Consider the following 24,603-nt stretch of genomic DNA (forward strand, 5'->3'; position numbering starts at 1 on the left):
ACACCTGATTTCCTGTCTTGATTCTCTGTTGAACAGTGTTTGGGTGGGAGTTGTTACACACCTGATTTCCTGTCTTTAGTCTCTGCTGAACAGTGTTTGGGTGGGAGTTACACACCTGATTTCCTGTCTTTAGTCTCTGTTGAACAGTGTTTGGGTGGGAGTTGTTACACACCTGATTTCCTGAGAGGAGGAAGCGTAAAGGAAGAGAGGAGGAAGAGAAAAGGAAGAGAGGAGGAAGAGGGGAGGAAGAGGGGAGGAAGAGGGGAGGAAGAGAAAAGGAAGAGAGGAGGAAGAGGGGAGGAAGAGGGGAGGAAGAGTGGAGGAAGAGTGGAGGAAGAGGGGAGGAAGAGAGGAGGAAGAGAAAAGGAAGAGAGGAGGAAGAGAGGAGGAAGAGGGGAGGAAGAGGGGAGGAAGCGGTCCGTGAAGCCGAGGGCCAGCACTGCAGAACACGTTTCTTCTCCTCTCACATCCCTCGCTCCAGGCTGCACTCTCATCACACAGTGAGAGAGATGGAGAAAAAGAAAGAGAGTAAAGGAGATGAAGGGAAAGCTAGAGAAAGAAGGAGCTAGAGGGAGAGAGAGAAGGAGAGGAGAGAGGGTGTATTGCAGGTACAGATAGAGGAAGACAAGACAGACAGAGCAGTACACAGATACAGTAGATACGAGTTTCATAGAGAGAATTACAGAATGAGAGAGAGACGGAGACATCTAGACAGGTTGTTTTAGTCCATATTCCCCTTAGGTAGTCTCTCTTGACCGGATCTGCTGACAAGTGACTCTCCCCTGACCGAGTGGCAATAATAGTTACATTATACAGTGCCTTCGGAATGTATTCAGACCCCTTGACTTTTTCCACATTTTGTTATGTTACAACCTTTTTTTCCCGTCATCAAGCTATACACAATACCCCATAATGATGAAGCAAAAAACCTTTTTTTTTTTATGTTTGCTAATTTATAAAAAATTAAAAACAGAAACATCACATTTACATAAGTATTCAGACCCTTTACTCAGTACTTTGTTGAAGCACCTTTGGCAGCGATTACAGCATCAAGTCTTCTTGTTTATGACGCTACAAGCTTGGCACACCTGTATTTGGGGAGTTTCTCCCATTCTTTTCTGTAGTTCCTCTCAAGCTCTGTCAGGTTGGATGGGGAGCATCGCTGCACAGCTATTTTCAGGTCTCTCCAGAGATGTTAGATCAGGTTCAAGTCTGGGCTCTGGCTGGGCCACTCAAGGACATTCAGAGACTTGTCCAGAAGCCACTCCTGTGTTGTCTTGGCTGTGTGCTTAGGATCATTTTCCTGTTAGAAGGTGAACCTTCACCCCAGTCTGATGTCCTGAGTACCCTGGAGCAGGTTTTCATCAAGGATCTCTCTGTACTGTGCCTCGTTCATCTTTGCCTCGATCCTGACTAGTCTCCCAGTCCCTGCCGCTAAAAAACAACCCTACAGAATGATGCTGCCACCATCGTGCTTCACCTTAGGGATGGTGCCAGGTTTCCTACAGACGTGACGCTTGGTATTCAGGCCAAAGAGTTAAATCTTGGTTTCATCAGACCAGAGAATGTTGTTTCTCATGGTCTGAGAGTCTTTAGGTGCCTTTTGGCAAACTTCAAGCGGGCTGTCATGTGCCTTTTACTGAGGAGTGGCTTCCGTCTGGGCACTCCACCATAAAGACCTGATTGGTGGAGTGCTGCAGAGATGGTTGTCCTTCTGGAAGATTTTCCCATCTCCACAGAGGAACTCTGGAGCTCTGTCAGAGTGACCATCGAGTTCTTGGTCACCTCCCTGACCAAGGTCATTCTGCCCCGATTGCTTAGTTTGGATCAGGCGGCCAGCTCTAGGAAGAGCCTTGGTGGTTCCAAATTTCTTCCATTTAACAATGATGGAGGCCACTGTATTCTTAGGGACCTTCAATGCTACAGAAATGTTTTGGTACCCTTCCCCAAATCTGTGCCTCGACACAATCCTGTCTCTTTACGGACAATTCCTTCGACCTCATGGCTTTGTTTTTGCTCTGACATTCACTGTCAACTGTGGGACCTTACATAGACAGGTGTGTGCCTTTCCAAATCATGTCCAATCAATTGTATTTACCACAGGTGGACAATGACGTTGTCGAAACATCTCAAGGATGATCAATGGAAACAGGATGGACCTGAGCTCAATTTTGAGTCTCATAGCAAAGGGTCTGAATACTTATGTAAATAAAGTATTTCAGTTTTTTATTTTTTATACATTTGCAAAAATGTATAAAAACCTGTTTTCACTCCATCATTGTTGGGTATTGTGTGTAGACAGATTTTTTAAATCAATTTTAGAATAAGGCTGTAACGTAACAAAATGTGGAAAAAGTCAAGGGGTCTGAATACTTTCCGAAGGCACTGTAGACATATGTGTCTGGAGAACTCTGCTCTGTGTGATTCTGTCTCTGACTAAACAACTTTCTGATCACTGAACAGTCTTTTCTACAAGCCTGTGCTTTTACTATAGCTAGGACCCATACAAACTGACCCCACATCAGTTTTATACCTCACTACAGTATAACACCAGAACTGAGATGTCTGTTGTCATTGCTTTCCAGGTGCGCGGGATCAAGGGGGTCTTCCTGGCCAATCAGAAGGTGGATGGCAAAGTGCGGACTCTCATCACCTATAACAAAGGCCGAGACTGGGAACCGCTAGCCCCGCCCAGTACTGACATGAACGGCAAACCGGTCAACTGCAAATCAGTAAGGAAACTCTGCACTGCCCACATGCAGCAGCTTTATACCATCAATCTGCCGACATGGAAGTGATTACTTCTAGGATGGAAGGCAAGAAGGGTGCAGTTTTAAAGTATTCAATCGGCAAACCGTGGTCTCGTGAACATCTACATGGCTGGGTGTCTGAGTCATTATTAGCCATCGGTCCCTCAGACAGGGAAAGTTTAACCTAACTCCATTTTAGAACACCCATTACTCCTCTCTCGTTTATATCTGCTCCCCGTTTGTGACAGCGACGCCAGCTGACAGGTCCGAGAGACAGCTTTATGTCCTCTGACAACAACACTGTCACCCCCACGGTGTGTCCAAGATGACACAAACACTGCTACTCCATCTAAAAGGCCTGTCGCTAAGCACATTAGAATGATAACGTCTGATGGAATAGAAGGCTGGTGATTGGTACATTTCTGTTAAATGTGGATTCATGTGTGTTGTCTGTGTTTAATCTACTGCTTAATAGTGCTGCAAACAGGCTACTTTTTTTGTTTAGGTTTGAGAGGTCCAGATACAGGTGATTTGATTCAGTGAAGCTGCAACGTGATACCATCTGTACTGGGGTTGAGAGGGCCAGATACAGGCGATTTGATTCAGTGAAGCTGCAACGTGATACCATCTGTACTGGGGTTGAGAGGGCCAGATACAGGCGATTTGATTCAGTGAAGCTGCAACGTGATACCATCTGTACTGGGGTTGAGAGGGCCAGATACAGGCGATTTGATTCAGTGAAGCTGCAACGTGATACCATCTGTACTGGGGTTGAGAGGGCCAGATACAGGCGATTTGATTCAGTGAAGCTGCAACGTGATATCATCTGTACTGGGGCTAGGCCTAGCTGGAGAGGGTGGCTAATGTGTTACTGTCTTAGAGAGAGAGAGAGAGAGAGAGAGAGAGAGAGAGAGACAGAGCAGGAGAGAGAGAGAGAGAGAGAGCAGGAGAGAGAGAGAGCAAGAGAGAGAGAGAGCGAGAGAGAGAGAGAGAGAGAGAGAGAGAGAGAGAGAGAGAGAGCAGGAGAGAGAGAGAGCAGGAGAGAGAGAGAGCAGGAGAGAGAGAGAGAGAGAGAGAAGAGAGAGAGAGAGAGAGACAGAGCAGGAGAGAGAGAGAGAGAGACAGAGCAGGAGAGAGAGAGAGAGAGAGAGAGAGAGAGAGCAGGAGAGAGAGAGCAAGAGAGAGAGAGCGAGAGAGAGAGAGAGAGAGAGAGAGAGAGAGAGAGAGCAGGAGAGAGAGAGAGCAGGAGAGAGAGAGAGCAGGAGAGAGAGAGAGAGAGAGACAGAGCAGGAGAGAGAGAGAGAGAGACAGCAGGAGAGAGAGAGAGAGAGAGACAGAGCAGGAGAGAGAGAGAGAGTGAGAGAGAGAGAGAGCAGGAGAGAGAGCAAGAGAGAGAGAGAGAACAGGAGAGAGAGCAAGAGAGAGAGAGAAGGAGAGAGAGAGAGACAGAGAGAGCAGGAGAGAGAGAGAAAGAGAGCAGGAGAGAGAGCAGGAGAGAGAGCAGGAGCGAGAGCAGGAGAGAGAGCAGGAGAGAGAGCAGGAGAGAGAGCAGGAGAGAGAGAGAGAAGGAGAGAGAGAGAGACAGAGCAGGAGAGAGAGCAGGAGAGAGAGAGAGAGAGAGAGAGAGAGAGAGAGAGATGTGTTACACAGAGTAATAAATTCCAACAGACATTCAGGCCCCATAGTTCACACAACATACAGTACTACCCTTTTAATGTCACATAACTCATGTCAGCTCTCTGTCCCCTCTCCTAGCCTGACTGTCACCTCCACCTCCACCTGCGCTGGGCTGACAACCCCTACGTATCAGGGACCGTCCACACCAAAGACTCCGCCCCCGGACTCATCATGGGCGCAGGTGAGTAACCATGACTACCTCTGCCCCGGCGACAGTGGTCCTTACGTCATTACTGCGGTGGCCATGGTCGCATTGTGACCAATCATTCTGGTTGTTTGGCTTTACGTCACTGCTTCACAGTAATGACTGGGGCTGGTTTACCTAGGAACACAGCATTACTCTCTGTATGTGACACTTCACCAGCACCCTGTGGGGACACTGAGACTGGGAACCCCTACAGTTTCAAATCAAATTGTATTAGTCACATGTAGACCTTACAGTGAAATGCTTACTTACAAGCCCCTAACCAACAATGCAGTTTTAAGAAGACAAAAAGCTATAAGAAATCAACTAGTTTGCTAGTGAACAGGCGTCGGTTCGGCCTTTTAGTCTAAGTAAGCTTTAGACTACTGGTTCTAGTGAGGGATTCCAGCCCCAGTCATTACTGTGAAGGACTGAGGGATTCCAGCCCCAGTCATTACTGTGAAGGACTGAGGGATTCCAGCCCCAGTCGTTACTGTGAAGAACTGAGGGATTCCAGCCCCAGTCATTACTGTGAAGCAGTGAGGGATTCCAGCCCCAGTCATTACTGTGAAGCAGTGAGGGATTCCAGCCCCAGTCATTACTGTGAAGCAGTGAGGGATTCCAGCCCCATTCATTACTGTGAAGTACTGAGGGATTCCAGCCCCAGTCATTACTGTGAAGTACTGAGGGATTCCAGCCCCAGTCGTTACTGTGAAGTACTGAGGGATTCCAGCCCCAGTCATTACTGTGAAGCAGTGAGGGATTCCAGCCCCATTCATTACTGTGAAGTACTGAGGGATTCCAGCCCCAGTCATTACTGTGAAGTACTGAGGGATTCCAGCCCCAGTCATTACTGTGAAGCAGTGAGGGATTCCAGCCCCAGTCCTTACTGTGAAGCACTGAGGGATTCCAGCCCCAGTCGCTACTGTGAAGTACTGAGGGATTCCAGCCCCAGTCATTACTGTGAAGCAGTGAGGGATTCCAGCCCCAGTCATTACTGTGAAGTACTGAGGGATTCCAGCCCCAGTCGTTACTGTGAAGCAGTGAGGGATTCCAGCCCCAGTCATTACTGTGAAGTACTGAGGGATTCCAGCCCCAGTCGTTACTGTGAAGCAGTGAGGGATTCCAGCCCCAGTCATTACTGTGAAGTACTGAGGGATTACAGCCCCAGTCATTACTGTGAAGTACTGAGGGATTCCAGCCCCAGTCATTACTGTGAAGGACTGAGGGATTCCAGCCCCAGTCATTACTGTGAAGTACTGAGGGATTCCAGCCCCAGTCATTACTGTGAAGCAGTGAGGGATTCCAGCCCCAGTCCTTACTGTGAAGGACTGAGGGATTCCAGCCCCAGTCGTTACTGTGAAGTACTGAGGGATTCCAGCCCCAGTCATTACTGTGAAGCAGTGAGGGATTCCAGCCCCAGTCATTACTGTGAAGTACTGAGGGATTCCAGCCCCAGTCGTTACTGTGAAGGACTGAGGGATTCCAGCCCCAGTCATTACTGTGAAGCAGTGAGGGATTCCAGCCCCAGTCCTTACTGTGAAGCACTGAGGGATTCCAGCCCCAGTCGTTACTGTGAAGTACTGAGGGATTCCAGCCCCAGTCATTACTGTGAAGCAGTGAGGGATTCCAGCCCCAGTCATTACTGTGAAGTACTGAGGGATTCCAGCCCCAGTCGTTACTGTGAAGCAGTGAGGGATTCCAGCCCCAGTCATTACTGTGAAGTACTGAGGGATTCCAGCCCCAGTCATTACTGTGAAGTACTGAGGGATTCCAGCCCCAGTCATTACTGTGAAGGACTGAGGGATTCCAGCCCCAGTCATTACTGTGAAGTACTGAGGGATTCCAGCCCCAGTCGTTACTGTGAAGCAGTGAGGGATTCCAGCCCCAGTCGTTACTGTGAAGCAGTGAGGGATTCCAGCCCCAGTCATTACTGTGAAGTACTGAGGGATTCCAGCCCCAGTCATTACTGTGAAGTACTGAGGGATTCCAGCCCCAGTCATTACTGTGAAGCAGTGAGGGATTCCAGCCCCAGTCGTTACTGTGAAGCACTGAGGGATTCCAGCCCCAGTCATTACTGTGAAGCAGTGAGGGATTCCAGCCCCAGTCGTTACTGTGAAGTACTGAGGGATTCCAGCCCCAGTCATTACTGTGAAGCAGTGAGGGATTCCAGCCCCAGTCGTTACTGTGAAGCAGTGAGGGATTCCAGCCCCAGTCGTTACTGTGAAGCACTGAGGGATTCCAGCCCCAGTCCTTACTGTGAAGCACTGAGGGATTCCAGCCCCAGTCGTTACTGTGAAGCAGTGAGGGATTCCAGCCCCAGTCATTACTGTGAAGCACTGAGGGATTCCAGCCCCAGTCGTTACTGTGAAGCAGTGAGGGATTCCAGCCCCAGTCATTACTGTGAAGCACTGAGGGATTCCAGCCCCAGTCATTACTGTGAAGAACTGAGGGATTCCAGCCCCAGTCATTACTGTGAAGTACTGAGGGATTCCAGCCCCAGTCGTTACTGTGAAGGACTGAGGGATTCCAGCCCCAGTCATTACTGTGAAGCAGTGAGGGATTCCAGCCCCAGTCATTACTGTGAAGCAGTGAGGGATTCCAGCCCCAGTCCTTACTGTGAAGCACTGAGGGATTCCAGCCCCAGTCGTTACTGTGAAGTACTGAGGGATTCCAGCCCCAGTCATTACTGTGAAGCAGTGAGGGATTCCAGCCCCAGTCATTACTGTGAAGTACTGAGGGATTCCAGCCCCAGTCGTTACTGTGAAGGACTGAGGGATTCCAGCCCCAGTCATTACTGTGAAGCAGTGAGGGATTCCAGCCCCAGTCCTTACTGTGAAGAACTGAGGGATTCCAGCCCCAGTCGTTACTGTGAAGTACTGAGGGATTCCAGCCCCAGTCATTACTGTGAAGCAGTGAGGGATTCCAGCCCCAGTCATTACTGTGAAGTACTGAGGGATTCCAGCCCCAGTCGTTACTGTGAAGCAGTGAGGGATTCCAGCCCCAGTCATTACTGTGAAGTACTGAGGGATTCCAGCCCCAGTCATTACTGTGAAGTACTGAGGGATTCCAGCCCCAGTCATTACTGTGAAGGACTGAGGGATTCCAGCCCCAGTCATTACTGTGAAGTACTGAGGGATTCCAGCCCCAGTCGTTACTGTGAAGCAGTGAGGGATTCCAGCCCCAGTCGTTAATGTGAAGCAGTGAGGGATTCCAGCCCCAGTCATTACTGTGAAGCAGTGAGGGATTCCAGCCCCAGTCATTACTGTGAAGTACTGAGGGATTCCAGCCCCAGTCATTACTGTGAAGCAGTGAGGGATTCCAGCCCCAGTCGTTACTGTGAAGGACTGAGGGATTCCAGCCCCAGTCATTACTGTGAAGCAGTGAGGGATTCCAGCCCCAGTCGTTACTGTGAAGTACTGAGGGATTCCAGCCCCAGTCATTACTGTGAAGCAGTGAGGGATTCCAGCCCCAGTCGTTACTGTGAAGCAGTGAGGGATTCCAGCCCCAGTCATTACTGTGAAGGACTGAGGGATTCCAGCCCCAGTCCTTACTGTGAAGCACTGAGGGATTCCAGCCCCAGTCGTTACTGTGAAGCAGTGAGGGATTCCAGCCCCAGTCATTACTGTGAAGCACTGAGGGATTCCAGCCCCAGTCGTTACTGTGAAGCAGTGAGGGATTCCAGCCCCAGTCATTACTGTGAAGCACTGAGGGATTCCAGCCCCAGTCATTACTGTGAAGAACTGAGGGATTCCAGCCCCAGTCATTACTGTGAAGTACTGAGGGATTCCAGCCCCAGTCGTTACTGTGAAGGACTGAGGGATTCCAGCCCCAGTCATTACTGTGAAGCAGTGAGGGATTCCAGCCCCAGTCCTTACTGTGAAGCACTGAGGGATTCCAGCCCCAGTCGTTACTGTGAAGTACTGAGGGATTCCAGCCCCAGTCATTACTGTGAAGCAGTGAGGGATTCCAGCCCCAGTCATTACTGTGAAGTACTGAGGGATTCCAGCCCCAGTCGTTACTGTGAAGCAGTGAGGGATTCCAGCCCCAGTCATTACTGTGAAGTACTGAGGGATTCCAGCCCCAGTCATTACTGTGAAGTACTGAGGGATTCCAGCCCCAGTCATTACTGTGAAGGACTGAGGGATTCCAGCCCCAGTCATTACTGTGAAGTACTGAGGGATTCCAGCCCCAGTCGTTACTGTGAAGCAGTGAGGGATTCCAGCCCCAGTCGTTACTGTGAAGCAGTGAGGGATTCCAGCCCCAGTCATTACTGTGAAGCAGTGAGGGATTCCAGCCCCAGTCATTACTGTGAAGTACTGAGGGATTCCAGCCCCAGTCGTTACTGTGAAGCAGTGAGGGATTCCAGCCCCAGTCATTACTGTGAAGCAGTGAGGGATTCCAGCCCCAGTCATTACTGTGAAGTACTGAGGGATTCCAGCCCCAGTCATTACTGTGAAGCAGTGAGGGATTCCAGCCCCAGTCGTTACTGTGAAGCACTGAGGGATTCCAGCCCCAGTCATTACTGTGAAGCAGTGAGGGATTCCAGCCCCAGTCGTTACTGTGAAGTACTGAGGGATTCCAGCCCCAGTTATTACTGTGAAGCAGTGAGGGATTCCAGCCCCAGTCGTTACTGTGAAGCAGTGAGGGATTCCAGCCCCGGTCATTACTGTGAAGCACTGAGGGATTCCAGCCCCAGTCCTTACTGTGAAGCACTGAGGGATTCCAGCCCCAGTCGTTACTGTGAAGCAGTGAGGGATTCCAGCCCCAGTCATTACTGTGAAGCACTGAGGGATTCCAGCCCCAGTCGTTACTGTGAAGCAGTGAGGGATTCCAGCCCCAGTCATTACTGTGAAGCACTGAGGGATTCCAGCCCCAGTCATTACTGTGAAGAACTGAGGGATTCCAGCCCCAGTCGTTACTGTGAAGCAGTGAGGGATTCCAGCCCCAGTCATTACTGTGAAGCACTGAGGGATTCCAGCCCCAGTCGTTACTGTGAAGCACTGAGGGATTCCAGCCCCAGTCGTTACTGTGAAGCAGTGAGGGATTCACAATAATACAATAAACAAGTCAATGATACAGTAGAAAAAAAGAAAGTCTATATACAGTGTGTGCAAAAGGCATAGGAGCGAATAATTACAATTTAGCAGATTAACACTGGAGTGATAAATGAGCATATGATGATGTGCAAGTAGAAATATAATGCAGGCTTACGCCAGGCAGACACAGTGGGGGAAGACCAGCAGCGGAGCCCACTATCCACCTAAACCTTCTCAGACCGCTCTATTGTTGACAGTGCCACTCCTCTAGACAACCTGGATTTACCCTAGAAAGGTAGTGCCTTAGAGGAATGGGAGATACAGTGCCAAAGCACTCCAACCCCAGAGAAGAGTTCACTCAGTCACTGCTGCTTTTATTTATTGAATACTTAGCATTTCTGTTCGGGCAGCCCTGGAGGAGGAGAGTCAGAGTCCTGAGTGAAGGGGATAAGTGGGCTGCCTCATCCTCTGAGTGAGAACGAGCTGCCATGCCAACCCTCACTTCTGCCCTCCTCTTTTCCCTCGTTCCCGCTGTTAAGAACGAGAGGAAAATTATCTGAAATGATTTGTCGGTACAGGAGGCTTTGATCCAAGGCTTTTGAGCCTACTCCTCCCTCACTGGTCTCTCTCTCTATCTCTCCCTTCATCTCTCTCTCTCTCTCTCTCCCTTCATCTCTCTCCCTCTCTCTCTCTCTCTCTCTCTCTCTCTCTCTCTCCTTCATCTCTCCCTTCATCTCTCTCTCTCTCTCTCTCTCTCTCTCTCTCTCTCTCTCTCTCTCTCTCTCTCTCTCACTCTTTCAGGTAACTTGGGTTCCCAGCTGGTGGAGTATAAAGAAGAGATGTACATCACCTTTGACTGTGGGAAGACCTGGAGGCAGGTAAGTCTCAGTCTCTCTCTATCCCCTCTTTTCTCCACTCTTCTGAAAAGGAGAGATGGGATAATTAACTGTGGAAGAGGAGGGCATTCAAATGTGTTTGTCCGCTGAAAAAACGTTCAGCCTACAGTGTTCAACTTTTTCGAGACGTTTTCTGCTCTTCTTCTATGTGTCCTATTCATGTACTGTAATCCTTTTCATTTCTTGCAGTCATCATCTTACTAACTTTCCACTTCCTGTCTCTTTCATAATTTCCTGCAATTCTCCTTCCTGTTTTCAGGTGTTTGAGGAGGAGCATCACATCCTGTACCTGGACCATGGAGGGGTCATCGTTGCCATCAAAGACACCTCCATCCCTCTCAAAATACTCAAGTAAGCTCCTCTAACTGTCAACAAAATAGTCAAGTAAGCACCTGTAACCATCAACCAAATACTCAAGTAGGCTCATCAAACTGTCAACAAAATACTCAAGTAGGCTCATCAAACTGTCAACAAAATACTCAAGTAGGCTCATCAAACTGTCAACAAAATACTCAAGTAGGCTCCTCTAACTGTCAACAAAATACTCCATAACTCCAATACTCACAACACATAATATAAAAAATGGGAGCCACCAATGATATGACCTTCAAAACAGACACCTGAACAAGACTAGGTCTTTCCTGTGGATCATATCTCTTCCTAGAGATTGTATCTCAACGAAGCCATGACCTTGATAAATGACGGTTCAATTAAAAAGATAGAACAAAAAACTGTCAGTAATGACAACCAATCCTTATTATCGACTCTTATACGCTGATGACCTTCGTCTCACCCGCCTCGTCAGCATCAGAAAGATCGTGTCTTCATCTTTTCGACTTTATCCCCACTTCACTTCCTAAACCCAATGCACTGCCTTTGGACTAGGCTATAGTAGATATCTTCAGGCAAGAGTGAGAGAGCGTTTCAGAAAGCTTTGGTGTTTATGAGACACCTGCCACAATCAGTGTCTGTGCTCTGTGTGACCAGTATTTAAGGGTAAACTCTCTCCTCGTGCCCATATGAGAGACAGACAGACGAGAGAGAGAGAGAGAGAGAGAGAGAGACAGAGAGAGAGGGAGAGAGAGAGAGAGAGAGAGAGAGAGAGACATGTCGCTCATCTCTGTTAGTCAAGAGCCCTCCGACGTTCCTTCAACCAAAAAGAGAGCCCTCTTCAAGTCCAAAATCCACATCCTCAAACGAGACGTTTTTCTCCCCTTCTCAGAAGTGCACATACATGTATGTAGATCACAGAGATTCACTTTCGTTTAGGGGCCCCTTGGAAAGCAAAAGAACCCAACTCAAGGATGCCCCGTGCCAATATTCTGACTTCACTTCACACACACTTGTTAGCTAATTCCTGTCTCTGGATCACTCTAACACAAATAGCAGCGGGTTGCTTTGGGTTTGCTCATGTATTATCCCACCGCTGCCATGTTTCTTTTAATAATGTAAAAACGTAACATTCTCAGAGGTGAGATGCCAAAATAAGACATGTAGGCTTTTACATAATAATGTGTACATTCAGAAGTACATCTGTACATATTCTAATGCAGCCATGTTTTGCTTATTCAGAGTACATATGAAATATGGATTACATGCAGATTGGTGTTAGAGAAAGCTGTGGTGTACATTCATTCATCACAAATTCACACTTGTGTGTTATTAAAAGATTAGACTGCAGCAAAGGATTCCACTGTGTCCTCGCGGTAAGTTCATCTTTAAACATGTTCTTAAGAGTGTTATGGAGGAAGAAAGAACGAGGGAATGAGAAAAAGAAAGAGAGAGAGATATAATGAGACAGACAACAACAAACTTCCCTCTGGCTGATTCTCTCTGTATACAGTATTGGAATGCCTGTCTCTCTCATACTCCGTGTATATTATCTAATCTGTCTCTCTAGTGTGTTTCTCGAGTTATACTCAAGGCTTGTAAGCACATGATTAATTGCATAGCCTGCAGACATGGGTGTGCTTCTCAATCCCACGTTGATTCCTTTCCAATACACAACCATACTTATGTAACCCTGTTGATTCCGGGAGCCATAACCACAGGAGGTTAATTCGAGCTAGCGGTTAGCTTTGTGTACTTTATCCTCTAATTTTAAAGTCCTTGCTTTGGTAAACATTAGCGTGTGCGTCTGGTGGCGTGTTTGAAGACAAACCCACGCCGAAACAGCCCGGTGACTTGTGGTCCAGATGTGGACATGCCCATTCCAGGTCACGGTTCAGTCGTGGTTGGAGATAATCTGACCTCTCACGGCATGTATGACCGCATACAACCTTCTAGACAGGAGCCTTACTCATTATGAAGGGTCTTTTGAGCCTCTTTCCAAGATGGCCGTTCTATTAAAGCCCATAGAACTGTAAGTCATGTATGACCGCATACAACCTAGCAGGGCACCCTACCAATATGGAGACTCACTTCTTCCAAGATTCTTAGAAAGAACTTAAGGTCAGTAGACATCTACACTGCTCAAAAAAATAAAGGGAACACTTAAACAACACAATGTAACTCCAAGTCAATCACACTTCTGTGAAATCAAGGTGTCCACTTAGGAAGCAACACTGATTGACAATAAATTTCACATGCTGTTGTGCAAATGGAATAGACAACAGGTGGAAATTATAGGCAATAAGCAAGACACCCCCAATAAAGGAGTGGTTCTGCAGGTGGTGACCACAGACCACTTCTCAGTTCCTATGCTTCCTGGCTGATGTTTTGTTCACTTTTGAATGCTGGCGGTGCTTTCTAGTGGTAGCATGAGACGGAGTCTACAACCCACACAAGTGGCTCAGGTAGTGCAGCTCATCCAGGATGGCACATCAATGCGAGCTGTGGCAAGAAGGTTTGCTATGTCTGTCAGCGTAGTGTCCAGAGCATGGAGGCGCTACCAGGAGACAGGCCAGTACATCAGGAGACGTGGGGGAGGCCGTAGGAGGGCAACAACCCAGCAGCAGGACCACTACCTCCTCCTTTGTGCAAGGAGGAGCAGGAGGAGCACTGCCAGAGCCCTGCAAAATGACCTCCAGCAGGCCACAAATGTGCATGTGTCTGCTCAAACGGTCAGAAACAGACTCCATGAGGGTGGTATGAGGGCCCGACGTCCACAGGTGGGGGTTGTGCTTACAGCCCAACACCGTGCAGGACGTTTGGCATTTGCCAGAGAACACCAAGATTGGCAAATTTGCCACTGGCGCCCTGTGCTCTTCACAGATGAAAGCAGGTTCACACTGAGCACATGTGACAGACGTCACAGAGTCTGGAGACGCCGTGGAGAACGTTCTGCTGCCTGCAACATCCTCCAGCATGACCGGTTTGGCGGTGGGTCAGTCATGGTGTGGGGTGGCATTTCTTTGGGGGGCCGCACAGCCCTCCATGTGCTCGCCAGAGGTAGCTTGACTGCCATTAGGTACCGAGATGAGATCCTCAGACCCCTTGTGAGACCATATGCTGGTGTGGTTGGCCCTGGGTTCCTCCTAATGCAAGACAATGCTAGACCTCATGTGGCTGGAGTGTGTCAGCAGTTCCTGCAAGAGGAAGGCATTGATGCTATGGACTGGCCCACCCGTTCCCCAGACCTGAATCCAATTGAGCACATCTGGGACATCATGTCTCGCTCCATCCACCAACGCCTGTAGTGTGGTTTTCCACTTTCATTTTGAGTGTGACTCCAAATCCAGACCTCCATGGGTTGATAAATTGGATTTCCATTGATTATTTTTGTGTGATTTTGTTGTCAGCACATTCAACTATGTAAAGAAAAAAGTATTTAATAAGATTATTTCATTCATTCAGATCTAGGATGTGTTATTTTAGTGTTCCCTTTATTTTTTTGAGCAGTATAGTTGTGTAGTTAAATCGATAGTTCTGATAGTTATCGATGCATAGTTTTTTTGTGTGACGGCATTACATCCTGCTAGTCAGGAACCCTACTAATATAGAGGTTAATTTCTACCTCATCCAAGATGGCCGCTTGCTGAAAAGAGCCTATATACTTCCATATAGTGGATGTGATTGTGTTGATGTTTTTCCCCCCAGGTTCAGTATTGATGAGGGACGCACCTGGACCATCCACAACTTCACAAGCACCTCAGTGTTCGTGGACGGACTTTTGAGCGAGCCGGGAGATGAGACGTTGGTCATGACGTGAGTGTGCCCTAGAATCTTCCATAATCGTCTATGGAGCTATATACAGTCGTTTGGAAAGGGAATTATGAGATTTGCAGTCTGAGAATAGGCCCCATTTCAAGGGCACCTCTTCTCCAAAGCTCTGCCATTGGTTTAATGCAACTCTCTCAACTAGTAACAAAGTAATTGATTGGTTTCTTAACACTATCACTTCAACATTGCTGTGTCTGATTGGCTTGAGCCTAATCTTCAGATGAAATGGCCAGGCGATGATTCACCCAGGAGATATTGAGAATTGATCCTGCAGTCTCAGTGACATCTCCTGCTGCTTAGCTCACACTCCCAGCCTGCTCTCCATGCCTAAGTCCTGGCTCCTCTGCTTGCAAATAAGGGGCTTAGGGAAGGAATATGGATCAGCTGCCTCTCCAGGACTCGTATTTTGCTCCAGCAGGGATTTCTCATCTCAAATTCACTCTCCATTAGGTGGAGTGGGGCGCCCAATTTTACTTTTTTTTATGACACGGTCGTTTCCTCCATGATTTTCTTGAGGGGTTGATTAGCCTAGTGAGGAAGATGATGGTAAATGTGGAGAGAACAGTTCTTCTTTCTCTCTCTCTCTCTCTCTCTCTCTCTCTCTCTCTTTCTCTCTCTCTCTCCATCTATTTTTCCATCTCTCCCCCTCATCTAATCATCTCCTGTGAATTGGCTGGAGTGAGAGTAGAGGCACATAAACTCTGAATTGTGGCCCTAGTGGGGAGATGAGAACAGGGTTTCATTTGAGCAAAGATGGTGGAGGGAGGAGTAACAGAGGTGGTGGTGGTGGAGGGAGGAGTAACAGAGATGGTGGTGGAAGGGGGGAGGAGTAACAGAGGTGGTGGTGGTGGAGGGGGGTGTAACAGAGGTGGTGGTGGTGGAGGGGGGTGTAACAGAGATGGTGGTGGTGGAGGGGGGTGTAACAGAGAAGGTGGTGGTGGAGGGGGTGTAACAGAGGTGGTGGTGGTGGAGGGGGGTGTAACAGAGGTGGTGGTGGTGGAGGGGGTGTAACAGAGGTGGTGGTGGTGGAGGGGGGTGTAACAGAGGTGGTGGTGGTGGAGGGGGGTGTAACAGAGGTGGTGGTGGTGGAGGGGGGTGTAACAGAGGTGGTGGTGGTGGAGGGGGGTGTAACAGAGGTGGTGGTGGTGGAGGGGGGTGTAACAGAGGTGGTGGTGGTGGAGGGGGGTGTAACAGAGGTGGTGGTGGTGGAGGGGGGTGTAACAGAGATGGTGGTGGAGGGGGGTGTAACAGAGGTGGTGGTGGTGGAGGGGGGTGTAACAGAGGTGGTGGTGGTGGAGGGGGGTGTAACAGAGGTGGTGGTGGTGGAGGGGGGTGTAACAGAGGTGGTGGTGGTGGAGGGGGGTGTAACAGAGGTGGTGGTGGTGGAGGGGGGTGTAACAGAGGTGGTGGTGGTGGAGGGGGGTGTAACAGAGGTGGTGGTGGAGGGGGGTGTAACAGAGGTGGTGGTGGTGGAGGGGGGTGTAACAGAGGTGGTGGTGGTGGAGGGGGGTGTAACAGAGATGGTGGTGGTGGAGGGGGGTGTAACAGAGATGGTGGTGGAGGGGGGTGTAACAGAGATGGTGGTGGAGGGGGGTGTAACAGAGGTGGTGGTGGTGGAGGGGGGTGTAACAGAGATGGTGGTGGAGGGGGGTGTAACAGAGATGGTGGTGGAGGGGGGTGTAACAGAGGTGGTGGTGGTGGAGGGGGGTGTAACAGAGGTGGTGGTGGTGGAGGGGGGTGTAACAGAGGTGGTGGTGGTGGAGGGGGGTGTAACAGAGGTGGTGGTGGTGGAGGGGGTGTAACAGAGGTGGTGGTGGTGGAGGGGGGTGTAACAGAGGTGGTGGTGGTGGAGGGGGTGTAACAGAGGTGGTGGTGGAGGAGGGGGGTGTAACAGAGGTGGTGGTGGTGGAGGGGAGTGTAACAGAGGTGTTGGTGGTGGAGGGGGCAGGTGTAACAGAGGTGGTGGTGGTGGAGGGGGGTGTAGAGAGAGGACACAATCCTGAAATAACAGAACAACATTAGCAGCAAGGACAGGCTGGAAGGGAAAGAGTCCTCTTCACATACTAATGACAAGAGCCTTGGGAGGTCAAAACTGTGACTTGTCACATGCCAGATAAACAGAGAGAGAGAGAGTGGGGGGGGGGGGAAATAACACAGCAGCATCTTATTTATGGGCTGACATCCACCATTCACAATAGAAAGTAATTTGCTGCCTATTAGAATGGGTTAAATCCTATTAGAATGGGTTAAATCCTATTAGAATGGGTTAAATCCTATTAGAATGGGTTAAATCCTGTTAGAATGGGTTAAATCCTATTAGAATGGGTTAAATCCTGTTAGAATGGGTTAAATCCTATTAGAATGGGTTAAATCCTGTTAGAATGGGTTAAATCCTATTAGAATGGGTTAAAACCTGTTAGAATGGGTTAAATCCTATTAGAATGGGTTAAATCCTATTGGAATGGGTTAAATCCTGTTAGAATGGGTTAAATCCTGTTAGAATGGGTTAAATCCTATTAGAATGGGTTAAATCCTGTTAGAATGGGTTAAATCCTGTTAGAATGGGTTAAATCCTGTTAGAATGGGTTAAATCCTATTAGAATGGGTTAAATCCTGTTAGAATGGGTTAAATCCTGTTAGAATGGGTTAAATCCTGTTAGAATGGGTTAAATCCTATTAGAATGGGTTAAATCCTGTTAGAATGGGTTAAATCCTGTTAGAATGGGTTAAATCCTGTTAGAATGGGTTAAATCCTATTAGAATGGGTTAAATCCTATTAGAATGGGTTAAATCCTGTTAGAATGGGTTAAATCCTGTTAGAATGGGTTAAATCCTGTTAGAATGGGTTTTTATTTCACCTTTATTTAACCAGGTAGGCTAGTTGAGAACAAGTTCTCTTTTACAACTGCAACCTGGCCAAGATAAAGCAAAGCAGTGCGACATAAACAACAACACAGAGTTACACATGGAATAAACAAGCGTACACTCTAACACAATAGGGGGAAAAAAGTATATATACAGTATGTGCAAATGGCGTGAGGAGGTAAGGCAATAAATAGGCCATAGTAGCAAAGTAATTACAATTTAGCAGATTAACACTGGAGTGATAGATGAGCAGACGATGGTGTGTAAGTAGTGATACTGGTGTGCAAAAGAGCAGAAAAGTAAATAAAAACAATATGGGGATGAGGTAGGTAGATTGGGTGGGCTATTTACAGATGGGCTGGGTACAGCTGCAGCGATCGGTTAGCTGCTCAGATAGCTGATGTTTAAAGTTAGTGAGGGAAATATAAGTCTCCAGCTTCAGCGATTTTTGCAATTCGTTCCAGTCACTGGCAGCAGAGAACTGGAAGGAAAGGCGGCCAAAGGAGGTATTGGCTTTGGGGATGATCAGTGAGATATACCTGCTGGAGCGTGTGCTACGGGTGGCTGTTATCGTGACCAGTGAGCTGAGATAAGGTGGGGCTTTACCTAGCATAGACTTATAGATGACCTGGAGCCAGTGGGTCTGGCGACAACTATGTAGTGAGGGCCAGCCAACGAGAGCATACAGGTCGCAGTGGTGGGTGGTATAAGGCGCTTTGGTAACAAAACAGATGGCAATGTGATAGACTACATCCAATTTGCTGAATAGAGTACATTTCATTTACATTTCAGTCATTCAGCAGACACTCTTATCCAGAGCGACTTACAGTAGTGAATGCATACATTTCATGCATTTTTATTTGTACTGGCCCCCCGTGGGAATCGAACCCACAACCCTGGCATTGCACACACCATGCTGGCGTTGCACACACACACACACACACACACACACACACACACACACACACACACACACACACACACACACACACACACACACACACACACACACAGAGAGAGAGAGAGAGACACTCCTGCATTGGAAGCTATTTTGTAGATGACGTCGAGGATCGGTAGGATAGTCAGTTTTACTAGGGTAAGTTTGGCGGCATGAGTGAAGGAGGCTTTGTTGCGAAATAGAAAGCCGATTCTAGATTTGATTTTGGATTGGAGATGTTTGATATGAGTCTGGAAGGAGAGTTTACAGTCTAACCAGACACCCAGGTTACATTCAATTGTCGCATACTTAACACAACTGCTGACATGTTTTCACATCAATTTGTTCCTTAAAGAGCATGCTCTCACAGACAGACTTGGAATTGGTCCATTTTTAATACATAAGTACATTTTTGTATTTCCTCCTTTTTACTCAATGGTATATCGCCACCTAGTGGAGATACATTGTACAACTCAATTTGATCTTTTATCATTCTGTGCTTTTATGAATGCCTTTGAGTTTCTAAAAACACATTAACGCCAAGCCAATCTTATGTGCAGAGCAGTCAATGGCTTTGAAGGCCCTCATAATTTAAAGGGGCATCTGTGTGTTTAATATGCTAAGTATGGACTATAGAAAGGTGTAGTTTCCAGGAGCCCTTAAGTGGATCCCTACTCATTAGTGCTGATGAAAAGAGTGTGGCTGGAGTGCTGTCATGTTTCAGACTGCCTTGTTCCTAACAGAGGGAGGGGGTTGGCTGAGACTGTGGACAGTGGATATGGTACAGGAGTCACGTCTCACGTCTTTATGAAGAAACATCTACAGTTTTCTGAGACAGTAGACAGGAAACAGACATCAAAGTGATGATAATATGATCATATTAGATCTGTATTTCTCCTGCGCGTCTCTCCCCTCCAGGGTGTTCGGTCACATCAGCTATCGGTCAGACTGGGAGCTGGTCAAGGTGGACTTCAGACAGTCATTCCCCAGACAGTGTACAGAGGGAGACTACGACTCCTGGAAACTCACAGATCTGCAGGTACTCAACACACACACACACACACACACACACACACACACACACACACACACACACACACACACACACACACACACACTCACTCCTGTGTCTTTGTAAAAATGTTGTGTGTATCCTGCACCTTTACAGTTATCAAATGTATACTTTTGGCCCTCCTCAGGGAGAGAAGTGCATCATGGGTCAGGAGAGGAGTTTCAGGAAGAGGAAGGACACTGCGTTCTGTATCAAGGGGAGGAGCTACACCTCCGCCCTGACTACCAAGCCCTGCCAGTGTTCCGAGAAAGACTTCAACTGGTGAGACACCACACCACAACCAACACACTCTAGGGTAATAGACTATACTAGAGGTATAGACTTGAGATAAACAAATATGATATGCATCACAATCAGGGTTACGCTTCGATTCCTTTTCTGTTTAGGAGATGAATTAAAAATCCCATAGAAGCATTTTCAATGAGGATCATCTTTCATTTCCAACTCTGTTCCTGAATGAGAATAACACTGTAATTCACTATAAACAATCAATCGATGCTGTATGTAGACTAGATAATTGATATTGATCCTGTTGGCGTGTGTGATGTTGGTGTCTATCGATCATTGAGCTCATGAACTGTATTTGACCTTTGCCCTTTCTCTGCACACTGGATGGAACTTACCCTTATCTACTGTTCTAGGACCAGTTTACCCTTATCTACTGTTCTAGGACCAGCTTACCCTTATCTACTGTTCTAGGACCAGCTTACCCTTATCTACTGTTCTAGGACCAGCTTACCCTTATCTACTGTTCTAGGACCAGCTTACCCTTATCTACTGTTCTAGGACCAATTTACCCTTATCTACTGTTCTAGGACCAGTTTACCCTTAGGTACTGTTCTAGGACCAGTTTACCCTTAGGTACTGTTCTAGGACCAGCTTACCCTTATCTACTGTTCTAGGACCAGCTTACCCTTATCTACTGTTCTAGGACCAGCTTACCCTTATCTACTGTTCTAGGACCAGCTTACCCTTATCTACTGTTCTAGGACCAGTTTACCCTTATCTACTGTTCTAGGACCAGTTTACCCTTATCTACTGTTCCAGGACCAGTTTACCCTTATCTACTGTTCTAGGACCAGTTTACCTTTATCTACTGTTCTAGGACCAGTTTACCCTTATCTACTGTTCTAGGACCAGTTTACCCTTAGGTACTGTTCTAGGACCAGTTTACCCTTATCTACTGTTCTAGGACCAGCTTACCCTTATCTACTGTTCTAGGACCAGCTTACCCTTATCTACTGTTCTAGGACCAGCTTACCTTTATCTACTGTTCTAGGACCAGCTTACCTTTATCTACTGTTCTAGGACCAGTTTACCCTTATCTGTTCTAGGACCAGTTTACCTTTATCTACTGTTCCAGGACCAGTTTACCCTTATCTACTGTTCTAGGACCAGTTTACCTTTATCTACTGTTCCAGGACCAGTTTACCCTTATCTACTGTTCTAGGACCAGTTTACCCTTATCTACTGTTCTAGGACCAGCTTACCCTTATCTACTGTTCCAGGACCAGTTTACCCTTATCTACTGTTCTAGGACCAGCTTACCTTTATCTACTGTTCTAGGACCAGCTTACCCTTATCTACTGTTCTAGGACCAGCTTACCCTTATCTACTGTTCTAGGACCAGTTTACCCTTATCTACTGTTCTAGGACCAGCTTACCCTTATCTACTGTTCTAGGACCAATTTACCCTTAGGTACTGTTCTAGGACCAGTTTACCCTTAGGTACTGTTCTAGGACCAGTTTACCCTTAGGTACTGTTCTAGGACCAGCTTACCCATATCTACTGTTCTAGGACCAGCTTACCCTTAGGTACTGTTCTAGGACCAGTTTACCCTTAGGTACTGTTCTAGGACCAGCTTACCCTTAGGTACTGTTCTAGGACCAGTTTACCCTCATCTACTGTTCTAGGACCAGCTTACCCTTATCTACTGTTCTAGGACCAGCTTACCCTTATCTACTGTTCTAGGACCAGCTTACCCTTATCTACTGTTCTAGGACCAATTTACCCTTATCTACTGTTCTAGGACCAGTTTACCCTTAGGTACTGTTCTAGGACCAGCTTACCTTTATCTACTGTTCTAGGACCAGTTTACCCTTAGGTACTGTTCTAGGACCAGTTTACCCTTATCTACTGTTCTAGGACCAGCTTACCCTTATCTACTGTTCTAGGACAAGCTTACCCTTATCTACTGTTCTAGGACCAGTTTACCCTTATCTACTGTTCTAGGACCAGTTTACCCTTATCTACTGTTCTAGGACCAGCTTACCTTTATCTACTGTTCTAGGACCAGTTTACCCTTATCTACTGTTCTAGGACCAGTTTACCATCCTCCAATCCTAGCCTCAACCATCAGGGGGAGAAACACTAATTAGCCTTAGTTCAGTGTCTGGGGGTAACGTTCTCCTCTTCCTCTGTGTGTTCAGTGACTATGGGTTTGAACGTGCCCAGAGCCTCAAAACCGAGGGAGATAGATGCTTCGCTGACTTCTGGCACGACCCAGACTCACCGCCTGACAACTGTCACCAGGGACACAACTTTGAGTCCAGTACTGGGTGAGGAATAGTAGCATGCACGCAAGGACGCACACACACACACACACGCACACACACACACACACACACACACACACACACACACACACACACACACACACACACACACACACAGTCTTGCGCAGCTAACCTTGTGGAGACATACAATTCAGTCCCATTCAAAATCCTATTTTCCCTAACCCCTAACGCTAAACCTAACCCTAACACGTACCCTTACCCTAACCCTAGCTCCTAACTCTAACCCTAAAAGTAACCCTAGCTCCCAACCCTAACCCTAATTCTAACCCTAACACTAATTCTAACCTTAACCCTAAACCCCTATAGAAATAGAATTTGACCTTGTGGGGACAGAACACATTTTTGTGGGGACTTCTGGTGCATGCACACACACACACACCTTTGTTTTACTATCCTATCCAATTGATTCCAATTTAAAATCCTATTTTCCCTAACCTCTAACCCTACTCCTTAACATAACCCAAACCTTAACTTTAACCCCAAACCCTCATTCTAACCCTAACCCTAACCACTAAGCCTAAACCTAACCACTAAGCCTAAACCTAAACCTAAACACTAAGCCTAAACTTAACCACTAAGCCTAAACATAACCACTTAGCTTAAACCCTAATCCTAATCCTAACCCTATCTGAAATTTGGTTTAAAGTTAAACCTTTTACTACCAGGTTTTATTGATGATTGTCTTCCTCCTGCTTTTGAATTGTTGTGAGTGACCCCTCGGAGCTCTCGGCCTCTCATGTCCTCCCACTTTCTCCAGACCGGTCAAATGTACAACACAGAAACAGGGTAGAAAGTTGCAATAGGCCCGCGCAACCCAAGGTTTGATACCAATATAAACATAAACCATCTTAAACCTAACCACTAAGCCTAAACCTAACATATACACATGCTCTTACCACTCTCCCTCTCCCTACCTTATCTTAATAAAGGAAAACCCATAATGATTGTTTTAGTAAACCCGTCTCTACCCTACCTATACTACACCACAAGTCTCCCTGTTTTCTGACGTTGGTTCGGCTGTGTTGCAGGTACAGGAAGGTTGTGTCCAACTTGTGTGAGGGGGGAGTGAACAAGCAGCAGAGCGGCAAGCAGCACACCTGTCCTCTACTGCCGCCCAGAGGCCTCCAGCTAGGCATCAAAGGACAGATGCTGGCTGTGGCGCCTGGTGATGACATCACCTTCATCGTCCACCAGGAGCAGGTACTGTTTACTTAAGTCAGAATTTAGAGCAAATCCTGGGGTGGGGTAGTTGTGTGTGGCTGTGTGGAGTAAATGTGTGTGTTTTTGTGACTTTGTCTGTGTGATTGTAACAACAGCCAGTTAAGAGATTTCCCCCCTGTTTTCTGAATGCAAGTTTATGATGACTCACACGCAACTCCTTATAACTGCAACTAGATGAAATAGAGCATTAGTTTATCCCAGTTCTCAGGTCAGTGACGTTCTCTTCCTGTACCTCCTCCCTCACCCAGGGTGACACCAGCAGCACTAAGTACCAGGTGGATCTGGGGGACGGGATGAGGGCCATCTACCAGAACCTGACGGTGACAGACGAACCCATCCAGCACCGCTACAAACAGCAGGGGGTTTACCGCATCACCGTCAAGGCCGAGAACATGGCCGGACACGACCAGGCCACCATATATATCCAGGTCACAGCCCCTCTACAGGAAGTTCACCTAGAAGTAGTTCCCATCGCCGGGATTAACCAGGAAGTCAACCTGACAGCTGTGGTACTTCCCTTTGAGGCCAACCTGACTGTCTTCTACTGGTGGATAGGAGACAACCTACAGGTAATGTATACTGACAACACACACCTCACCCACACAACCTACAGGTAATGTATACTAACACACACCTCACACACACAACCTACAGGTAATGTATACTGACACACACCTCACACACACAACCTACAGGTAATTCATACTGACACACACACCTCACACACACAACCTACAGGTAATGTATACTAACACACCTCACACACACAACCTACAGGTAATGTATACTGACACACACCTCACACACACAACCTACAGGTAATTCATACTGACACACACACCTCACACACACACAACCTACAGGTAATTCATACTGACACACACCTCACACACACAACCTACAGGTAATTCATACTGACACACACACCTCACACACACACAACCTACAGGTAATTCATACTGACACACACACCTCACACACACACAACCTACAGGTAATTCATACTGACACACACACCTCACACACACACAACCTACAGGTAATTCATACTGACACACACCTCACACACACAACCTACAGGTAATTCATACTGACACACACACCTCACACACACACAACCTACAGGTAATTCATACTGACACACACCTCACACACACACAACCTACAGGTAATGTATACTAACACACACACCTCACACACACAACCTACAGGTAATTCATACTG

At 47.4% G+C, this 24,603-nt stretch overlaps 1 protein-coding gene across 3 annotated transcripts in view; it reads left to right on the forward strand.

Annotated features, from left to right (window-relative positions):
- Window positions 1–24,603, forward strand: part of LOC106608564 (VPS10 domain-containing receptor SorCS2) — a 550,052-nt gene that overhangs the window by 507,837 nt on the left and 17,612 nt on the right. For all 3 annotated transcript variants that reach the window (XM_045721501.2, XM_045721502.2, XM_045721503.2), the window contains exons 10-19: window positions 2,586–2,732; window positions 4,506–4,608; window positions 10,452–10,528; window positions 10,806–10,897; window positions 14,585–14,692; window positions 19,428–19,548; window positions 19,709–19,842; window positions 22,012–22,140; window positions 23,187–23,358; window positions 23,628–23,948. In XM_045721501.2, coding sequence (XP_045577457.2) covers window positions 2,586–2,732; window positions 4,506–4,608; window positions 10,452–10,528; window positions 10,806–10,897; window positions 14,585–14,692; window positions 19,428–19,548; window positions 19,709–19,842; window positions 22,012–22,140; window positions 23,187–23,358; window positions 23,628–23,948 — 1,404 coding nt within the window. The remainder of the gene's footprint in view (window positions 1–2,585; window positions 2,733–4,505; window positions 4,609–10,451; window positions 10,529–10,805; window positions 10,898–14,584; window positions 14,693–19,427; window positions 19,549–19,708; window positions 19,843–22,011; window positions 22,141–23,186; window positions 23,359–23,627; window positions 23,949–24,603) is intronic.

Source organism: Salmo salar, chromosome 07 (assembly GCF_965601325.2).
Source record: "Salmo salar chromosome 07, fSalSal1, whole genome shotgun sequence".
NCBI lineage: Eukaryota > Metazoa > Chordata > Actinopteri > Salmoniformes > Salmonidae > Salmo > Salmo salar.